This window comes from Chionomys nivalis, chromosome X (genome assembly GCF_950005125.1).
Source record: "Chionomys nivalis chromosome X, mChiNiv1.1, whole genome shotgun sequence".
Taxonomy (NCBI): Eukaryota; Metazoa; Chordata; class Mammalia; order Rodentia; family Cricetidae; genus Chionomys; species Chionomys nivalis.
This window is the reverse complement of record NC_080112.1, coordinates 20265696-20284780: the sequence shown is the minus strand read 5'-3', so window position 1 is coordinate 20284780 and position 19085 is coordinate 20265696. Positions and strand designations below refer to the sequence as shown.

Sequence of the window (19085 nt, the reverse complement as noted above, 5' to 3'; positions counted from 1 at the left end):
TTAGCTTCTACTTATTATCGCGAGGTTTACCGTACACCCGGCTTGCACCGCGGTATTTCCCGCGCGGGCTAACCTCGGTTCCCAGGAGCGAGGGGCGGCCTCTCCTACGGTAGCGCCGCTGCCATGGGTTTCCTGAAACTGATTGAGATCGAGAACTTTAAATCGTACAAGGGTCGACAGATTATCGGACCATTTCAGAGGTTCACCGCCATCATTGGACCCAATGGCTCTGGTGAGATAAATCCGGCTGCGGCCCTGTGGGTGTCCCGGTCGGGTCCCCCTGTCTGTCTCCATAGTAGTAGAACCTATCCCATGCAACCTGAGACGTTGTGAACCCTCAAATGTCCCTTGCTCTTCTTGGTATTATTCAGCTCGAACTCGCTCCCCCTTCAGCCATGCACTTAACTTGAGTCTCTTCCCAGATGTCAGTTGGCCGAGTTTTGTGCAGACCCCTCGGTCCGGAATGGTATGGGCCGAGCTGTGCGTTGCCCCGCCCACAACCCCTCCCGCCAAAAGAGGCGTTCCTGGAACTTGCTGCCAGTGTTTGGCCGGTGGCTCCTTTCCGGTCTGTTTTGTTCCACCTTCCTGGTCTTAAATTTGACACCTCTGGGAAACTTTGGGACCGTTATCTCTGCCGTGCGTCGGATCTCTAGTAGTTTACTCTCTGTTTTAGCCAGCCTCCCTCCGCACCCCCGCGTCTCACTAGAACACTCCAGTTCCTTTTCCTTCTTTTCAGCTGCGGCACTTTGGAGTTTTAGACCCAGTGCTCTGCTCAACAGAGTGCAATTCCGACCCTCGCCCCCTACGCACTTAAGACATTGTTGCCTCGATTTGTTCCTTTCGTATCAGGAAGCCGTAATGAATCTGAACTTGTTGGCTTGCCACATTTGTTGAATGTTTCGGGGTTTATTGGTTAAGTTTATGCGGAAAATAAGCCAAGTCCGTGATCGCAGCAAACTTACTATAGAAGATAAAGTACAAAATGTATTTAGGCTGTTATAAATGCTCTGTAGAAAAGGGGTTAAGCTGATAGCTTAAATTGATTTTGGTAGTAAGTAAGCCTATTTTTTCATACTTAAGTCTACTATCTTAATATCTTGATAATCATCTTAATATCTTAGTAATCATATATAATTGTATAAAATATATTAATTGATATCTTAATATATCGTGTCTTAATGTTTTATAGCATGTGAACTCCTCTTACCTATCCCTAGAAATGTCAGTTGGGAATCTTGGCTGTGTTCCTCCACTCCAGAGATGCTCTAGTTTACTCTTTTTCTAGCCTGGCAGGCCAGTCTTGCCTTAAAGTAGCTTATAGCAAATATTTTCCCTGGACTCTTGCCTGTGTTTTGTTCTCTGCTTAGAGCAACGTTTCCCAACACTGGCATTTGAGCAGCACACTTTGCAGTGGGGTTGGTCCTGTGTTGAGCTGTATTTCTGGCTTCTGCCCTCTAAATGACAGCAGGTCCACTTCCCAGAAGTGACCATCAAAAATGTCTCCTAACAGTGCCAGGGTCCAGGGATGGGGGTGATGATGACAGGTTACTTCCTTCCCCAACAAGATTTAAGAGCCACTGGCACCAGATGGTGGTTACAGGCCTTTAATCCCAGCACTCGGGAGGCAGAGGTAGGTGGATCTTTTTGAGTTCGAGGCCAGCCTGGTCTACAGAGCTAGTTCCAGGACAGTTAGAGTTGTTACACAGAGAAATCCTGTCTCTGGGAAGAAAAAAAAAAACCACTGGCCTAGAGGGTTAATGGCACTAAATTTCTTAGGGTTTTGATATTGTGCCACTTGTTAAAATCCAGTCCTCTCAGCATTATTAGAATTATAATCCAGCTATTTTGAAAAATGAGTTCTTACCCTCTCTATTCTTTTGTTTTTTGAGACAGTATCTTAGGCTTCAAACTCTTAGTCATGCCTCCCCCTCCCAAATGCTGAATGTGTTATACCACACCTGCCTTCTGTCTCTCCATATCTTTCAAAGCTTGGCTCTATAAAGCACTCCTTGATCTTGGTTCCCATTTTGTAAATTGCTCTCTCTCTTTTTCTCTCTCTCTCTGGCACAGAGTCCTTCCTTCTGTCTGCCCATCCATCCGTCTGTATAGCTTTTGAACCTGTCCTGGAACTCACTCTATAGTCCAGGCTGGCCGTGAACTCACAGAGATCCACCTGCCTCTGCCTCCCAAGTCCTGGGATTAAAGGCGTGCGCCACCACCTCCTGGCTCAGACTTTTTTTTTTTTTTTTTTGGTTTTTTTCGAGACAGGGTTTCTCTGTGGTTTTGGAGCCTGTCCTGGAATTAGCTCTTGTAGACCAGACTGGTCTCGAACTCACAGAAATCCGCCTGCCTCTGCCTCCCGAGTGCTGGGATTAAAGGCGTGCGCCACCACCGCCTGGCTAAGACTTTATTTTCTGTCACAAATTTATAGTACCTGTTTTGTATCTTCATCATTAGAGTATGAGTGTCCTCAAGAAGCTATTTCTTGAGATGTTTTGTTAGTGTTCACACTGCACATTAGAAAAATGTTTGCAGCATTGAAGAATTGTGAGTAGTTGTGAGGTGTTAATCCTTGAAACTCATGAAAGAAGCTCAAAGATTGGAAATTGGTGCTTGAAAGACCGAATTCCAGTTTATGTTATGTGCTACTTCTGCTGCAATGGCGAGACAGTCTAGATTGTAGAGCAGTACATCTGTCATTCATTCATTCGTCTTTATTATTTATTCATTCAGCCAAGGCAGGATTTCTCTTTATAGCACTGGCTGCCCTGGATCTGTAGACCAGGTTGGCCTCGAACTCAGTGATATCCACCTGCTTCTGTCTCCAGAGTGCTGGGATTAAAGGCATGCTCCACCACCACTTGGCAGATCTGCTCTTTATTGAACACCAAATTGATCTTGGTGTTTGTTGTTCATTTGTTGAGATAGGATCTCATCTTCCATACTGGTGTCAAACTCTAGTTCGTCCAGAGTGCTGGAATTAGAGGCGTGCACTTCCTCCTGGTTTAATACAGCGTTTGGATTTAAACTGCTGGATAAGCACACACTTCAGCTGGGTCACAACCTCAGACTCACCAGGCTGATTTTTGAAGGTCTTTAGCAAACAAGTAACAGGATGAAAGACAATGAGCTGGATCTTGAAGCTGGATGTAGGTAGACTGCTTTGTCACCCTGTCAGCTGAAGCAAAGAACTGGCACGTTTAACTTGAGGAGTGACGGAGGTTTCTTCCTTTTTAAAGCAGAGGAAATGCCTATTTCCTAAGACTTTTGGATAAGCTAAATTGGGTAATTAATGTGAACATGAATCACAAAGTTGTATGAATCATGTGATGTAGTATTTTTAAGAAAATAGCTGATTATACACTGGTATTTTAGTAAGTATTAAAAAGAGTCCAGGGTGCTGTCAGACAAAAGAGAAGGCTGCAGAGATGGCTCAGTCTGTCAAGTGTTTGCCACACGAACATGAGTTTGGACTCTCAGCACCCACTTAGGAAGCAAGCTGGGTGTGGTGCTCTATACCCATAACCCAGCACTGGGGAGGAGGAGACTGCAGGATACCTGGGACTTGCTGACCAGCTAATCTAACTTAGTTGGTGAGCTTCCAGACCAAGAGAGATCCTGTTTCAAAAAATAAGATGAATAGTTATTTAAAAAAGAGACACCCACCATCAACCTCTGACCTCCTCATGCTTGCACATAAATTGGATGTTTAAAAGAAGCCAAGTATGTTAAAAATAGTATACTAATGATATAATTTTGGTAACATAAATTTTAAAAGTTTGAGAACCTGATACTTGCTAGGTTTGATGCCACACATCCATAATCTCAGTACTTGTGCAGTTAAGGCAAAAGATTGCTGAGTTCCAGGTCAACCTGGGCTGCATAGTAGAACCCTGTACCGAAAAAAAAAAAACAAAAACTTTGTACTGATTTTGCTACTCAAGTTTGTTTGTTTTGGTACATTTCTTTCTTTTTGCCTCATTTAATCAAGAGACTGGACTGAGTGATTTCAAAAAGTACAAAACGTTTTCCAAATGTATGATTCAGTGGTACATATCTGAGCAGACTCAGAATTATATCAAGTTTCACTCTTTAATGCTTTCTTTTTTTCTCTTTTCCTTCCTTCCTTCCTTCCTTCCTTCCTTCCTTCCTTCCTTCCTTCCTTCCTTCCTTCCTTCCTTCCTTCCTTTCCAGGGTTTCTCAGTAACTAAGGAGCCAATCCATAGACCAGGCTGGCCTCACACTCCACCTGCCTCTGCCTCCCGAGTGCTGGGATTAAAGGCGTGCATGCGCCACCATCACCCGGCTCCTCTTTAATGTTTTTATTTAATTATTTTTTAAAATGACATTTATTTTGTGTGTGTGTGTGTTTGTATGGTTGATGTTAGTGTCTTTTCCCCCCAATAACTCCTTATTTATCTATTTATTTATTTATTTATTTCAAGATAGGGTTTCTCTGTGTAACAGTCCTGACTGTCCTGATCCTTGCTCTGTAGACCAGGCTGGCCTCGAACTGAGAAATCACCTGCCTCTGTCTCCTGACACCACTTGGCAACTCCAGCTTATTTTTTGAGACAGGGTCTCTTATTGGCCTGGACCTCATCAACTGGGCTGTATTGCCTGGCCAACAAGCTCAGTATTTTGTCTCCACTTTCAATGCTAGGTGATGGGCATGCACCAACACAGCCAGCTTTTTAAGTGGATGTTAAAGAGTCCAAACTCAGGTCCTTATGTTTGGGTGGCAAGCTTGGTACTTGTGTAGGGATCAGAGAACAGCTTTGCAGGAGTCAGTTCTCTCTTCTGTCTATGTGCGTCCTGGGGATCAAATTCAGGTTAGCAGGCTTGGTGGCTACTGCCTTAATCTGTGGAGCCATCTCAATGGCCTGTTCATAGGTTTTCTTATTCCTTTGCTTCTTTCCAAGTTTTGTTATGAACATTTGCAAACATATATGTGGTAGCAGGGTGTGGTGGTGCACAACTTTAATCCCAGCTCTCTGGAGGCAGAGGCAGGTGGATCTCTGAGTTCCAGGCCAGTCTGGTCAATATACAGAGTCTGTCTCTTTCTGTCTCTGTCTCTGTCTCTCTCTGTCTGTCTCTCTCTCATGTGCCCACTTAAACATTTGAAAATAAAGACTTAGCATTTCCCCTTTAATTGCTTCAGCATCATATAAAATTATTATCCTGTCTTATCACTATTTCATTATTACAACAAAGGAAATTTTTTGTGTGTCATCATTTATCTAGTTTTTCTTTAAGCTTCAAGCTTCTATAGTTGCTCAGTTTATCTAATATATATTCAAGCTTCCCTAATTGCTTCCCAAAATGTTCATGTTTCTTTTTTTGAATGAGTCCAATCATAGTTTATACTCTCAAGTTGGGTGGGATTTCACACACTTGTAATCCTAGTATGTGGGAAGCTGAGGCAAGAAGCTTGTGACTGTAAAGCCAAATTGGACTGTGTAGAAATTTTTTCCTAAAATGAAATAAAAGATTAACCTATAGTACCATCCACGTTTTATTTTGTCTTTATTTAGTAATGGGGATGGAACCCAGGGTCTTGTGTGCTAGTAAAGCCCTACCTCCACTCCTGGTACAGATAGCGAGTTTTTTAAAAGAGCAGGCCCTTTGTGTTGTGGAACATCCTATAATCCTGTTTTTTTTTTATTTGTTTTTTTTTTCTTTTTTCTTTTTGTAGTGTCATTCTTTTCTGTATTGCTTTATAAATAATACCATTCAAAATTTCCACTTCCTTCCCTCCTCGCATTTCCTTCCCGCTCACCCACTCTCCCTCCCATCCCCCTCCAGTCCTAAGAAAGGGCAGGGTAGCCTGCCCTGTGGGAAGTCCAAGGCCCTCCCCCTCCATCCAGGCCTAGGAAGGTGTGCATCCGAATAGAATAGGATTCCAAAAAGCCAGTACATGCAGTAGATACAAATCCCAGTGCCATTATCTTTGGCTTCTCAGTCTGCCCCAATTGTCAGCCACATTCAGAGAGTCCAGTTTCATCCCATACTCACTCAGTCCCAGTCCCCATGCTCGTTCAGTTCCAGTCCAGCTGAATTTGGTGAGCTCCCATTAGATCAGGCACACTGTCTCAGTGGGTGGACCAACCCCTCGTGGTCCTGACTTCCTGGCTCATATTCTTCCTCCTTCTGCTCTTCAACTGGACCTTGGGAGCTCAGTCCACTGCTCCGATGTGGATCTCTTTCTCTATCTCCATCTGTCTCCGGATGAAGGTTCATATTTGTATTTTTGGGTCTGGGTTATCTCACTCTGGATAGTGTTTTCTATTTCCACCCATTTGCATGCAAAATTCAAGATGCCATTGTTTTTTTACTGCTGAGTAGTACTCTAATGTGTAGATGTGCCACACTTTCTTTATCCATTCTTCCATTGAGGGGAATCTAGGTTGTTTCCATCTTACACCTGCCAGAATGGCTAGAATCAAAAATACCAATGACAACCTATGCTGGAGAGGATGTGGAGTAAGGGGGAACACTCATCCATTGCTGGTGGGAACGCAAACTTGTAAAACCACTTTGGAAATCAGTGTGGCGGTTTCTCAGAAAATTGGGAGACAACCTACCTCAAGATCCAGCGATACCACTCTTGGGAATATACCCAAGAGATGCCCAATCATACTACAAAAGCATTTGTTCAACTATGTTCATAGCAGCATTATTTGTAATAGCCACAATCTTGTTTTGTTTTAACTCATAAAGCTAAGGGAGATCTTGAATTCTTGTTTTTTTCAAGGTAAGGCTTCTCTAACTGTCCTAGAACTTGCTTTGTAGACCAGACTGGCCTTGAACTCAGGGATCTCCCTTCCTCTGCCTCCTGAGTGCTGGGGTTAAAGGCTTTGACCTTGAACTCTTATTGTGTTTTGCTTGTGTGTCCATCTGTACGCGTGTGCTTGGTGCTGGTAGAGGCCAGAAGAGGGTGTTTTATCCCCTGAAACCTAGAGTTTCAGATGATTGTGAGTTGTCTTGTGGGTGCTGAGAGCCAAAACCTGGGTACTCTGGAAGAGCACTGAGCCAACCTTGAACTTTTAATCCTTAATTTTCCTGCTTTAGTCCCCTGAAGGTGGGCTAGGGTTAGAAACATGCTACTATACCTGCTTTCCTTTTAGTCTTTCTAGTCTTTGGGGGATTGTTTTGATTTGTTGTTATTGCTTGAGGCAAGGTCTTACTATGTTGATCTGACTGGCTTAGAATTTGCTATGTAGACAAGGCTGGCCTGGAACTCAACAGAGATCTACCTGCCTCTTCTTCCCAAGTTCTGGAGTTTAAAGAATGTACCATTGCACCTAGCCACACAATTTATTTTTATCTTAAGCTTTTCTTGTATTGTTTATCAGGTTCCTTTATTTGCTATATTTCCTAGAGGTTTGAGTGTGATTATAATAACTTACTTATTAGGTTGAATATTTTTTGGCCACATATTTCATTTCATAACCAATGTTAGTGCTTTATAATGTATTATAACTGGAACATGCCCTTTTAAAAATTTACCAAATTAGCCTTTGTTTGTTTGTTTGGAGACAGTTTTTGTTCTCTGTGTAACAGCCCTGGCTGTCCTGGAACTCACTTTGTAGACCTGGCTGACCTTGAATTCACCGTGATCTACCTACCTCTGCCTCCCAAGTGCTGGGATTTAAAGGCAGGTAACAATACCACCCAGCCAGTTTAACCACTTTTAATGTACAGTTTAACAGTGTTACATTTTAACAGTCACACTTTTTTGTGCAACAGATCTCTAGAACTCTTCTGTCTTGTCCCCTCAGTCCAGCCTGCTTTTATTTTTGCATGGTTGAGGTCAAGCTACTGGGTTTACAAGGTAAAAATAATACCTCTGTGTTATCATAGTAAAGGTTGTAGAACAATCCATTCTATGAATACTTGTTTCTTTATATGGGGTTTTAGTGTCTGGCTCCTACAAGTAATTTATTTAACTGCAAAGGAACTATTTTTCCTAAGTCATTGGCCCAGTTTTCTGACAACAGTTTATTTTCTCTTTTCCATTAGTCTGATATTAGAAAATAGAATAGAAAAGAACACATTTCTATTCTCAATGTCCTTTATTGCTTTTCCCCTTCCCATCTTCCTAATGTTCCCTCTTCTGCTTCATCCCCTTCTCTCTTAGGTAAGTCAAATCTCATGGATGCTATCAGCTTTGTGCTTGGTGAGAAAACCAGCAACTTGCGGGTAAAGACTCTGCGGGACCTGATACATGGAGCTCCTGTGGGCAAGCCAGCTGCTAACCGAGCCTTTGTGAGCATGGTCTACTCTGAGGAGGGTGCTGAGGACCGCACTTTTGCCCGTGTCATTGTAGGTGGGTAAGGCTGATCAAAAGACTCTTTGAGTCCAAGGAAGCAGATAGACTCATTGCTAGGATGGGAGGACTACCTGACCCTTGCTAACTCATTCATTGTCTTGTAGGGGGCTCTTCTGAGTACAAGATCAACAACAAAGTTGTCCAGCTACATGAATACAGTGAAGAGTTAGAGAAGTTGGGTATTCTCATCAAAGCTCGTAACTTCCTTGTCTTCCAGGTGGGCTATTTTTTTTTAAGACAGGTTCTCATTGTATAATCCTGGCTGTCCTGGAACTCACTATGTTGACCAAGCAGGCCTTGAACTCAAAAATATCTGCCTGCTTCTGCTTTCTGAATAATAGGATTAAAGGTGTGCACCACTGTGCTCAGCAAATTACTTTTATTTTTTATCCTTAAAAATTTTTATTTGAAGATTTTATATGCTGTATTTGCATTGTTTCCACGTTCCCTCTCTCCAACTCTTGTATCTCTCTAACCACCTCCTCTGGAATTTATGACCTCTTCTATCTGTCTGTCTGTCTATCTATCTATAGATTTTTGTTATTGTTGTTTTTTGTTTTTCAAGACAGGGTTTCTCAGCTGGGTGATGGTGGCGCATGCCTTTAATCCCAGCACTCGGGAGGCAGAGGCAGGTGGTTGAGTTCGAGACCAGCCTGGTCTACAGAGCTAGTTCCAGGACAGGCTCCAAAGCCACAGAGAAACCCTGTCTTGAAAAACCAAAAAAAGACAGGGTTTCTCTGGCTTTGGAGCCTGTCCTGGAACTAGCTCTTGTAGACCAGGCACAGAGATCCTCCTGCCTCTGCCTCCCGAGTGCTGGGATTAAAGGTGTGTGCCACCACCACCCAGCGTCTATAAGATTTTTTTAAAAGATTTTTATTTTATATGTATGAATGTTTTGTATGTATGTGCACATGTGTGGTGTGCCTGGTGCCCACAGGCCAGAAGGCAGCATCAGACCCCCTATAAATGGAGTTACAGATGTTTGTGAGCCACCTTGTGGGTGGTGGTGGGAATTAAATAAGAGTCCTCTGCAAGAACAAGTACTCTTTACCACTAGGCCATTTTTCTAGCCCCTATATTTGTTTTATTAGTATTTGCTCTTATTTGTATGTTTTAGGGCTGAGATCTTGTTCCTGTGGGGATGGGGTAGGCAGTGTGGAAATTGGTTCACCTTTGAAAGTGAACCCCTGTCCATATTGGTGTGTCCATTGATGTAGTAGTCTTCACAGGTCTTGTGCTGACAGCCATATTGTTGAGAGTTCTTGGGAACACCATCTTTGTCCTGTCAGGAAGAAACTGTTATGCAGCAGTCATCCTGGTCTTCAGGCTCCTGTAATCTTTCTGCCCCCTCTCCTGAGATGTTCCCTGTCTTATAGATGATACATTTGGGACTGGGCACTCTGATCATTTATTTTCTGCATTTTGACCAGTTATGGATCTCTCTGATTGTCTTGGTTAGAAAACAAGAAGAAGCTTCTTTGATGAGATGTAAAACTTGAACTTATCTCTGGGTATATGGAAAAGTATTTAGAAGGCAACTGGAAATGTATTACTTTAGTAATGTGACCGTAGTTGGTTCTCCTCTGTGGGCTTTCTTTTTCCTTTTTCTTTTTTTTCTTTTTAAAGATAGGGTCTCACTGTGTAGCCCTGGCTGACCTCCTGAGTCCAGGATTAAAGGCATATGCCACCATGTCCAGACTGTGGGCATTTAAAAATATTTTTTTTATGTGTATGAGTGTTTTGCTTGCGTTTGTGTATGTCCACTGTGCATGGAAGAGTGTGTTGGATTCCCTGGAACTAGAGTTACAGATAGTTGTGAGCCTCCGTGTGAGTGCTGGAAATTAAACCTGGATCCTCTGGAAGGAAGAACCACTAGTGCTCTTAACTGTTGAGCCACCTAGTCAGCCCCCTTTGGGTGTTTTTAAGTCATTATTGACTATTTGCTGTTTTTTTTACCTTTCCTGTCCCACCGAGGCCTGCTTTATCTCCAAGATCGTGTGTCATAGCACATTCTTTAGTGGGCTTCCTTATTCCATTCTGGCCTCTCTGTTTCCCCCTCAGCTGGATAAGGAAAGAAGTCTTTCTTCTCTGTCTTTCTGTAAAGCAGTTCAGTGATTCCTTTCTTCTTGTCTTAGAATGGTTGTTCTTAAATTATAGTTCCTAGACCAGTGGTATCAGCACCACTTGGGACTATGTTATGTTCCCCAGCCTGCTTTCCTCTTTTCTTGGTTAGTTTTCCCATATATTCCAACGTCAGCATAGATGTCACCTGTGTAAGGTCTTCCCAAATAGAGTTCCCTACTTAAGGTTTTTTGCCTCTCAAGCTTGAATTTTCTGGGTTGTTTTAGTCATTGCACATAATATAGCACTGTGTTACCTTTGTGTTTGTCTCTTTATGTTCAGAGGCAGAGAATTTGGCATTAAATCCCAATATGGCTGACCTGGTGGCACAGGCCCATACCCCCACCTAAAGCAAGAGGATTTTAAGTTCAAGGTTTGCCTGGACTACAGAAGAAGTTCAAACTCAGCCTAGACAGCTTAGTGAGACCCTGTCTCACAATAAGAAAAGTAAACAAAGGACAGGGAATATAGCTCAGTGATGGAGTACATACTGACCTTTAATCCTCAGTACTTATTCTGTCTCCCATCCTTAAAAACACCTTGAAATGTGGCACAAGTTGGGGAGAAGAGGGTTGATAAACTTCTGAAGTGGGCAGGGTGAATTGAGCCAGCAGAGGTCTAAATGGGGCAGTGTGTTTTGACCTTTGTTAGGGTGCAGTGGAGTCTATTGCCATGAAGAACCCTAAGGAGAGGACAGCTTTATTTGAAGAAATAAGTCGCTCTGGGGAGCTAGCACAGGAGTATGACAAGCGAAAGAAAGAAATGGTGAAGGCTGAAGAGGACACGCAGTTTAATTACCATCGCAAGAAAAATATTGCAGCTGAACGCAAGGAAGCCAAACAAGAGAAGGAAGAGGTCAGTGGCCTGGCTGCCTCTTAGATCTAAGGGACTAAGATAAAGGCAGTGTCTTACTGATCCCCTGTCCCCATTCCTGTTTGCATAGGCGGACCGCTACCAGCGCCTGAAGGATGAGGTGGTACGAGCCCAGGTACAGTTGCAGCTCTTTAAGCTGTACCATAATGAAGTGGAGATCGAGAAGCTCAACAAGGAACTGGCCTCTAAGAACAAGGAGATTGAGAAGGACAAGAAGCGGATGGACAAGGTAGAGGATGAGCTGAAGGAGAAGAAGAAAGAACTGGGCAAAATGATGCGGGAGCAGCAACAGATTGAGAAGGAGATCAAGTAAGAGGCGTGCCCAGGCCTGGAACCTGTGGGAAACTAGCAATTGTGCTATCTCTTGGGATCCTTTGAGCTCAGAGTCTAGTATTTCTACTAATTTGTTTTTTTTCCCCTTGACCCAGGCCTATTTCTTGGCTTTCGTTAATACAATAGAATATTAAGAATTCAGGCTTGGGACAGTAAGGTAGCTCAGCTTTGACATAGCTCATTGGGTAAAGGTGCTTGAGGCCAAGCCTAGTGACCTGGGTTAAATCACTGGGATCCATATGGTGGAGGAGAGAACTGAGTTCTACAAGTTGTTCTCTGATCTCTGCATGTGGGTACACATGTGCTCACATATACTAACTAATGTGTGTGCTTGCTTGTGTGTGTGATACAAGTAATTAAGAAAGAATAAAAGAAGTGGCCTCTGTGTTGACAAGTTAGCATATAAGAGGAAGCAGTGGGAAGTGGGATGAACAAGAGGGCTGACCTTTGAGACAAGCACTGTATCTAGGAGCTTAAAGGAATCGGATGAGAAGTGATTCGATCAGATGAAGGCAATTCGGTAAACGTAGGCTTTTTGTGAAGTTTTGTTTTTTTTTTTTTTTTTTTTTTTTTTGGTTTTTCGAGACAGGGTTTCTCTGTAGCTACGGAGCCTGTCCTGGAACTAGCTCTTATAGACCAGGTTGGCCTCGAACTCACAAAGATCCGCCTGTCTCTGCCTCCCGAGTGCTGGGATTAAAGGCGTGCGCCACCACTGCCCGGCTTTTGTGAAGTTTTTTTTTTTTTAAAATATTTATTTATTATGTATACAATATTCTGTGTATATGCCTGAAGGCCAGAAGAGGGCACCAGACCTCTTTACAGATGGTTGTGAGCCACCATGTGGTTGCTGGGAATTGAACTCAGGACCTCTGGAAGAGCAGGCAATGCTCTTAACCACTGAGCCATCTCTCCAGCCCCTTTTGTGAAGTTTTTAATGAGAGACCTGTCTTAGGGTTTGCTTCGACCTTATGGGACAGTATTTGACATTTATCAGGATTCAGTGAAATCTGTTGTCATGAAGAACCCCAAAGTTGCAAGGGTTGAAGCAAGGGTGGTAGTTTTGTCTTTTGGCATGACAAGAATGCCAGGATGATGGTAGTACTCAAACTGCATCCTTCTGGTTTTCTCTTTTGTTGTTGTTGTTTGGTTGGTTGGTTGTTTTTTTCGAGACAGGGTTTCTCTGTGTAACAGGCTGGTTTTCCTGAAACTTTTTCTCTAGACCATGCTGGCCTCAAACTCAGAAATCTGCCTGCCTCTGCCTCCTGAGTGCTGGGATTAAAGGCATGCGCCACCACCTCTGAGCTGTTGGTTTTTGAGGATCTCTAAGGCATTAGGCCCTTTTTCTTTACAGTGTTTCCACGAGGTTGGCTGGGAATACCGAGGCCCCTCTTTTGGTATGAAAAGCCTGGGAGCCTACCTTCTGCAGGGCTGATTGTCTTTATTTCCTTTGGCAAAAGGGAAAAGGACTCGGAGTTGAATCAGAAGCGTCCTCAGTACATCAAAGCCAAAGAGAATACCTCCCACAAAATCAAGAAGCTTGAGGCAGCCAAGAAGTCTCTGCAAAATGCTCAGAAGCATTACAAGAAACGTAAGGGTGACATGGATGAACTGGAGAAAGAGATGTTGTCCGTGGAGAAGGCCCGACAGGAGTTTGAAGAACGGATGGAGGAAGAGAGTCAGAGTCAGGGCAGAGACTTGACCCTAGAGGAGAATCAGGTAAGTCTTGAAAGGGTTGCAGGTGAAAAGCTCAGTAACCTAACATATGCTGACTGAGTAAGCTGTCCTCTTTTTCCTGTTCATAACACAGGTAAAGAAATACCACCGACTGAAAGAAGAAGCTAGCAAGAGAGCAGCCACTTTGGCTCAGGAGCTGGAGAAGTTTAATAGAGATCAGAAAGCTGACCAGGACCGTCTAGATCTGGAAGAGCGGAAGAAAGTAGAGACAGAGGTAGGCAAAAATTAAAGGATGAGGCATGGGGGTGTAACTCAGCAGCAGTGTGTGCTTAGCATATTTACCCTGAATTCAATTCCCAGCATCAACAACAAGCAAAAAGATCAGGGGTGATAATCCCTAAATAAAGAAATAATGATAGTTTCAATAACAACAGAAGTTTTTATCTGTCAGGTCGCTACAGTGTGTTAAGCACTATGCTTTACGTATATTCTTCATTTATGATTGCCTTTAGGGGATAGTTGCTATTATCCTCACCCTCCAAACAAGGAAACTGCATCACAGTGGTGGAGTAATTTGCTTAATAATAATAGTAATCCCATAATTACTTAGCTACAGGCTTAGGATATGAACCTGGGCAGGCTGGCTCTAAAGCTCACACTATTACCAAATATACTTTGCTTACTGCCACTCTAATATTAGTAATAATGATAGAAAGTTCTTATGTTATCCCAAGAGCCTATAATGATCTAGGCATTCAGCTAACATTTATTTTAGATATTTAAGAGAACATCGTAGGCATTAATATTAATGCACACCCTGTATTAAGTACTTACTGTGTACTCTGTGAAGTGGAAATTACCTACAACATACAGATGAGACAGCAGGGTCAGAGAGGTCTATGAAGCTTTACTTTGAGTGTTAGATTGGTGAGGAAACTTGGACTGGGTACAATACCTTTGAGAGGTTTTGGAACCCTTGGAAGCCTTATCTATTAGTGGACTGGACTTTATATATGTTTCTGCTTTTTTTAAAGTTATAAATTTATTTATTTTATATCCTGACCACAGTTCTTCCCTCCTCTCCTCCCATTCTTCCCTTACCTTCCCTCTGCCCTCCCTCCCAATACACTCCTCCTCTGTTTCTATTCAGAAAGAGGCAGGCCTCCCATGGATATCAACAAAGCATGGCATATCAAGTTGCAATAAGATTATATACATCTCCATGTATTAAGGCTGGGCAAGGCAACCCAGGATGAGGAATAGGGTCCCAAAAGTTGGTCAGAGTCAGAGACAGCCCCTGCTCCCACTATTAGTCCTACAAGAACACCAAGCTATACAACCATAACAAATATGCAGAGGGTCTAGGTCAGTCCCATGCAGGCTTCCTAGTTGTTGGTTCAGATTCTGTCAGCTCCTATGAACCCAGATTAATTGATTCTGTGGATTTTCTTTTAATGTCCTTAACCCCTCTGCTTTTTTGGGAGGCCTCCTGCATTAGTGACAGATTGTGTTGGGCTATTGGAATTTTGGATGAGTGAGGTCAGTAAGGGTGTAAGCCAATACCACATGGGCTTGGGTTAACTGACTCACCCTCTAGTAATGGAATGTATTTATTGCCCAGGCCAAGATCAAGCAAAAACTCCGGGAAATTGAAGAGAATCAGAAACGGATCGAGAAGCTAGAGGAATACATTACCACTAGCAAGTATGTGACTATGCAATACTTCTCCTCTCTCCTTCCACATCTCCTTTCTGCTTATCTTGCTCCTCTTCAAGCAGGTCTACCAGAGTCCTTCAGTCACAAATAGTATCTCACCAGACAGGCTAACTCTTGTACTTTCTTTCTTTGCAGGCAGTCCCTAGAGGAACAGAAGAAGCTAGAAGGAGAATTGACAGAGGAAGTGGAGATGGCCAAGCGTCGTATCGATGAGATCAATAAGGAGCTGAACCAGGTGATGGAGCAATTGGGGGATGCGCGCATTGACCGTCAGGAGAGCAGTCGCCAGCAGCGAAAAGCAGAAATAATGGAAAGCATCAAGCGTCTCTACCCTGGTTCTGTGGTAAGACTGGAGAGTCCTCTTTCTGAGCATGTATTCAGACTTCCTGTCAACCTTCTCAGTCACCCTGTGTTATATGATAGACTTTCTTTGGGGAGACATGATACACACATATCTACTCATCTCAGAAAGGAAACCCACGACAGAACTAAGTAATGGTTGCTCTAAAGTCTAACATGGTGAACTAATTAAAGACTTTTTACTGGGGTTACTAACAGGAGTATGAGTGAAGGGTAACTTAAAAGAGCAGGAATGACTCAAAAAAAAAAAAGCACCTGTGTCACCAAAAAGCCCACTCCAGTGGCATGTGACAACTCACAAAAGTGACAATCTTGGAGCTTTTGGCACAGTTTTTGGACAGCTCAACAATTAAGAATCTCTTATTTCTGCAGCTGACTGTCTGAGACTTCTTCTTTAGCAGGTGTTTACTTCTTCTATAAAGCTGAGAAAAGTCTTCCACTTGCCCAAAAAGGAAACTAAAGTGTCTACCTCATGAGGCTCCTCCTTCCTTCTGGGGGTACTGCCAGTGGGAAGAAGATTGCTGTTGAACACTATGAAGACAGGATAGCTAGTCCTACTTTTATATCTGGGAAAATGGAAAGTCAGCTAAAATGTCCTATCCAAACTACATAGCTTGGGCTGGAGAGGTGGTTCAGAGTTAAGACCATTGTCTGCTTTTTCATAGGACCTGAGCTTGGTTTCCAGCACCCACGTGGTAATTCACAATCTCTGTGACTTCAGTCCCAGAGAATTCAAACCCTCTTCTGGACTATGTGGCCACTAGTCACACATACACACATATGTGTAGATAAAACACATACATATAAAATAAAAAATAAATTAAAAAAAAAGAAAAGAAGCAAAGTTTGTGAGAGACCTGCTGTTCATGCTCAATTTATCCTGACTTTTTTTTTTTTTCAGTTTTAGAAATTTTGATGATTAATGATTAAGAGCAGTTGCTGCCCTTTCAGAGGACCTAACATATCAGCTGGCTCACAACTGCTTATAATTACAGCTCCAGGGGATCTGGTGCTTCTGGCCTTTGAGGGCATATGCACATACATAGAAACACACACATACATATAAACACACACACATAATTGCAAATAATAGAAATAAAAAAGTTAATGTGTGTGTGTGTATTTGTGAGTATATGTGCCACAGCAAGAATGAATCCAACTTGTTTGATACAGGGTCTTGTGTTGGGTTTTGTCTTTTTTTAAAAAAAGAAGATTTCTGTGTATGATTGTTTTGTCTTCATGTATGTATGTACATCACATGCACAGACAAAGAGTAATTGTGTTTCCTTGAAAGCCACAAGAAACTCTAGCAAATTAACCAATGGAGTAGTACGTAGAAACTTAATTTTCAGTTGGATGGTCAAAACCATAGGTCACAGTCTAGGCTTATAATTGTAATCCGAAGTGAAAGGCCATCTTATGGGACCAAGTCCTTAACATGTGATAGCTGTCTGATGCTACCTCAAGATATGCGTCAGAACTGGATTATAGGACTCACAACTAGTCTGTTGGTGTGTGGAGGTGTCTGTGTCTTTGTTTGCATTTGTGGGTATATACTTGTGAGTGAGGGTGCCCAAGGAGACCATAAGATCCTTTGGAGCTGGAGTTACAGGTAGTTGTGAGCCATCTGACATGAATACTAGGAACTGAGCTCAGGTTCTCTGCAAGAGCAGCAAGCACTCTAATAGCTGATGCATTTCTCCAGTCCTGAGCTTTTGAGTTTCTTTTTTTGTTTGTTTTGTTTTGTTTTTCTTTTTTTTTTTTTTTTTAGATTATTTATTTATTATGTATACAACATTCTGCCTCGATGTATGCCCGCACGCCAGAAGAGGGTGCCAGATCTCATTACAGATGGTTGTGAGCCACCATGTGGTTGCTGGGAATTGAACTCAGGACCTCTGGAAGAGCAGCCAGTGTGCTCTTAACCTCTGAGCCATCTCTCCAGCCCCCTTGTTTTGTTTTTCAAGACAGGGTTTCTCTGTAGCTTTGGAGCTTGTCCTGGAACTAGAACTTATAGACCAGACTGGCCTTGAACTCACAGAAATCTGCCTGCCTCTGCCTCCCAAGTGCTGGGATTAAATTTGTGCACCACCACTTCCCAGTGCTTTTGAGTTTTTATGGGGAGTTTGGTTCATAGACACAATAGATTAAATCATTGGCTGTTGACGATCAACCCAACTTTTAATCATCTTTTCCTATTAGGTGTGGGACGGGGAGACTCTAAGGCCCAATCATCTAATCCTGCTTTGGTTTCTGTAATGACTAGCTCTCACGGGAAAGTTACCTAGGAGTAATCAGTGATCCGTCAACTCATTATGATTTTAGTTTTTGGAACTTTATCAGGAACCTCAGTCTATGGCTAAATGTATATTTCATAATGTTATAGTCCTCCCTTGGTCTTTGAACACAAATCTTTTATATCAAAACAACCACAAGTCAAAAGATATACTGGCAGGGCTGGAGAGATGGCTCTGCACTTAAGATCACTGACTGTTCTTCCAGAGGACCCTGATTCAATTTTCAGTGTCCACATGGCAGCTCACAACTGTTTGTAACTCCAGTTCTAGGGGATCTGACACCCTCACATAGGCATACATACAGGCAAAACACCAATGCACATTAAAAATGAAAAGGAATTATTAAAAACTTTTTAAGATATACTGGCATATTGCTACAGTCTCATGCAGTTATCAGTTAATAAGTAACCAGTGTAAAGCTAGGTGCCATGTTGCATATCTTTAATATCAGCAGTTGGGAGGCAGAGATAGGAGGGTCATGAGTTTGGCTTCAACCTGGGCTACATAGGGACATTCAGGTTAGTCCCAGATAAATAACGAGACCATGTTTCAACAACAGAAAAATTAGCTAGTATCATATTAAATAATGTCTTCTAGGGTGAGGCTGTAAAGGCTAGTGGCCTTTCAGTCAATCTTGTCTGATTCCAAAAGCAGTCTTAGAAAACCTGTAGCTTCACCTCTTAAGCCTCTGATGTAATTGATCCTAGAGACAATGTCTCTGAGCTGCTTTTGGGTTGTTAATTGTGTCTTCCATCATGTAACATGTTTATTCAGTCCTTAATCCTTCTTTAACCAAACTTCTGCTTTTGAAAGGGACATTAGAATTGCCTGCTGTGCTGGTCTAAATAGCTTACAGCCATACAAGTCTTAACAAGTGCCTCCCCTCAATCCATTACCATTTTCGTGGTATTATACAGGTGCAAAATAGAGGACTGACTTTACAAATAAGCAGTATAGATGCAGTCATTGTTCTTTATACAGATTTTTATCTTGCCATTCTTTGTGAACTAGTAATTGGGATTCCCAAGCCTTATGCTTCATTTTCCCCTTCTTCTTTTACTCAGTATGGCCGCCTCATTGACCTCTGCCAGCCTACACAAAAGAAATACCAGATTGCTGTGACTAAGGTTTTAGGAAAGAACATGGATGCTATTATTGTAGACTCAGAGAAGACTGGTCGGGATTGTATTCAATATATCAAGGAACAACGTGGAGAGCCTGAGACCTTCTTGCCTCTTGACTACCTGGAAGTAAGGCTTGTGTGTGTGTGTGTGTGTGTGAATGAGAGAGAGAGAGAGAGAGAGAGAGAGAGAGAGAGAGAGAGAGAGAGAGAGAGAGAGAGAGAGAGAGAGAAGGCAGTGTTGGGGTCCCTCACCTTG

At 42.6% G+C, this 19085-nt stretch overlaps 1 protein-coding gene across 1 annotated transcript in view; it reads left to right on the top strand.

Moving 5' to 3' along the window:
* The first annotated feature begins 36 nt into the window (after positions 1–36).
* Positions 37–19085, top strand: part of Smc1a (structural maintenance of chromosomes 1A) — a 43174-nt gene continuing 24125 nt past the window's right edge. Inside the window, exons 1-10 of the mRNA XM_057759587.1 lie at positions 37–232; positions 8141–8329; positions 8437–8549; positions 11105–11308; positions 11397–11635; positions 13117–13375; positions 13467–13607; positions 14955–15037; positions 15185–15392; positions 18771–18956. Of these exons, the coding sequence (XP_057615570.1) occupies positions 124–232; positions 8141–8329; positions 8437–8549; positions 11105–11308; positions 11397–11635; positions 13117–13375; positions 13467–13607; positions 14955–15037; positions 15185–15392; positions 18771–18956 (1731 nt within the window). The 5' untranslated portion in view covers positions 37–123. The remainder of the gene's footprint in view (positions 233–8140; positions 8330–8436; positions 8550–11104; positions 11309–11396; positions 11636–13116; positions 13376–13466; positions 13608–14954; positions 15038–15184; positions 15393–18770; positions 18957–19085) is intronic.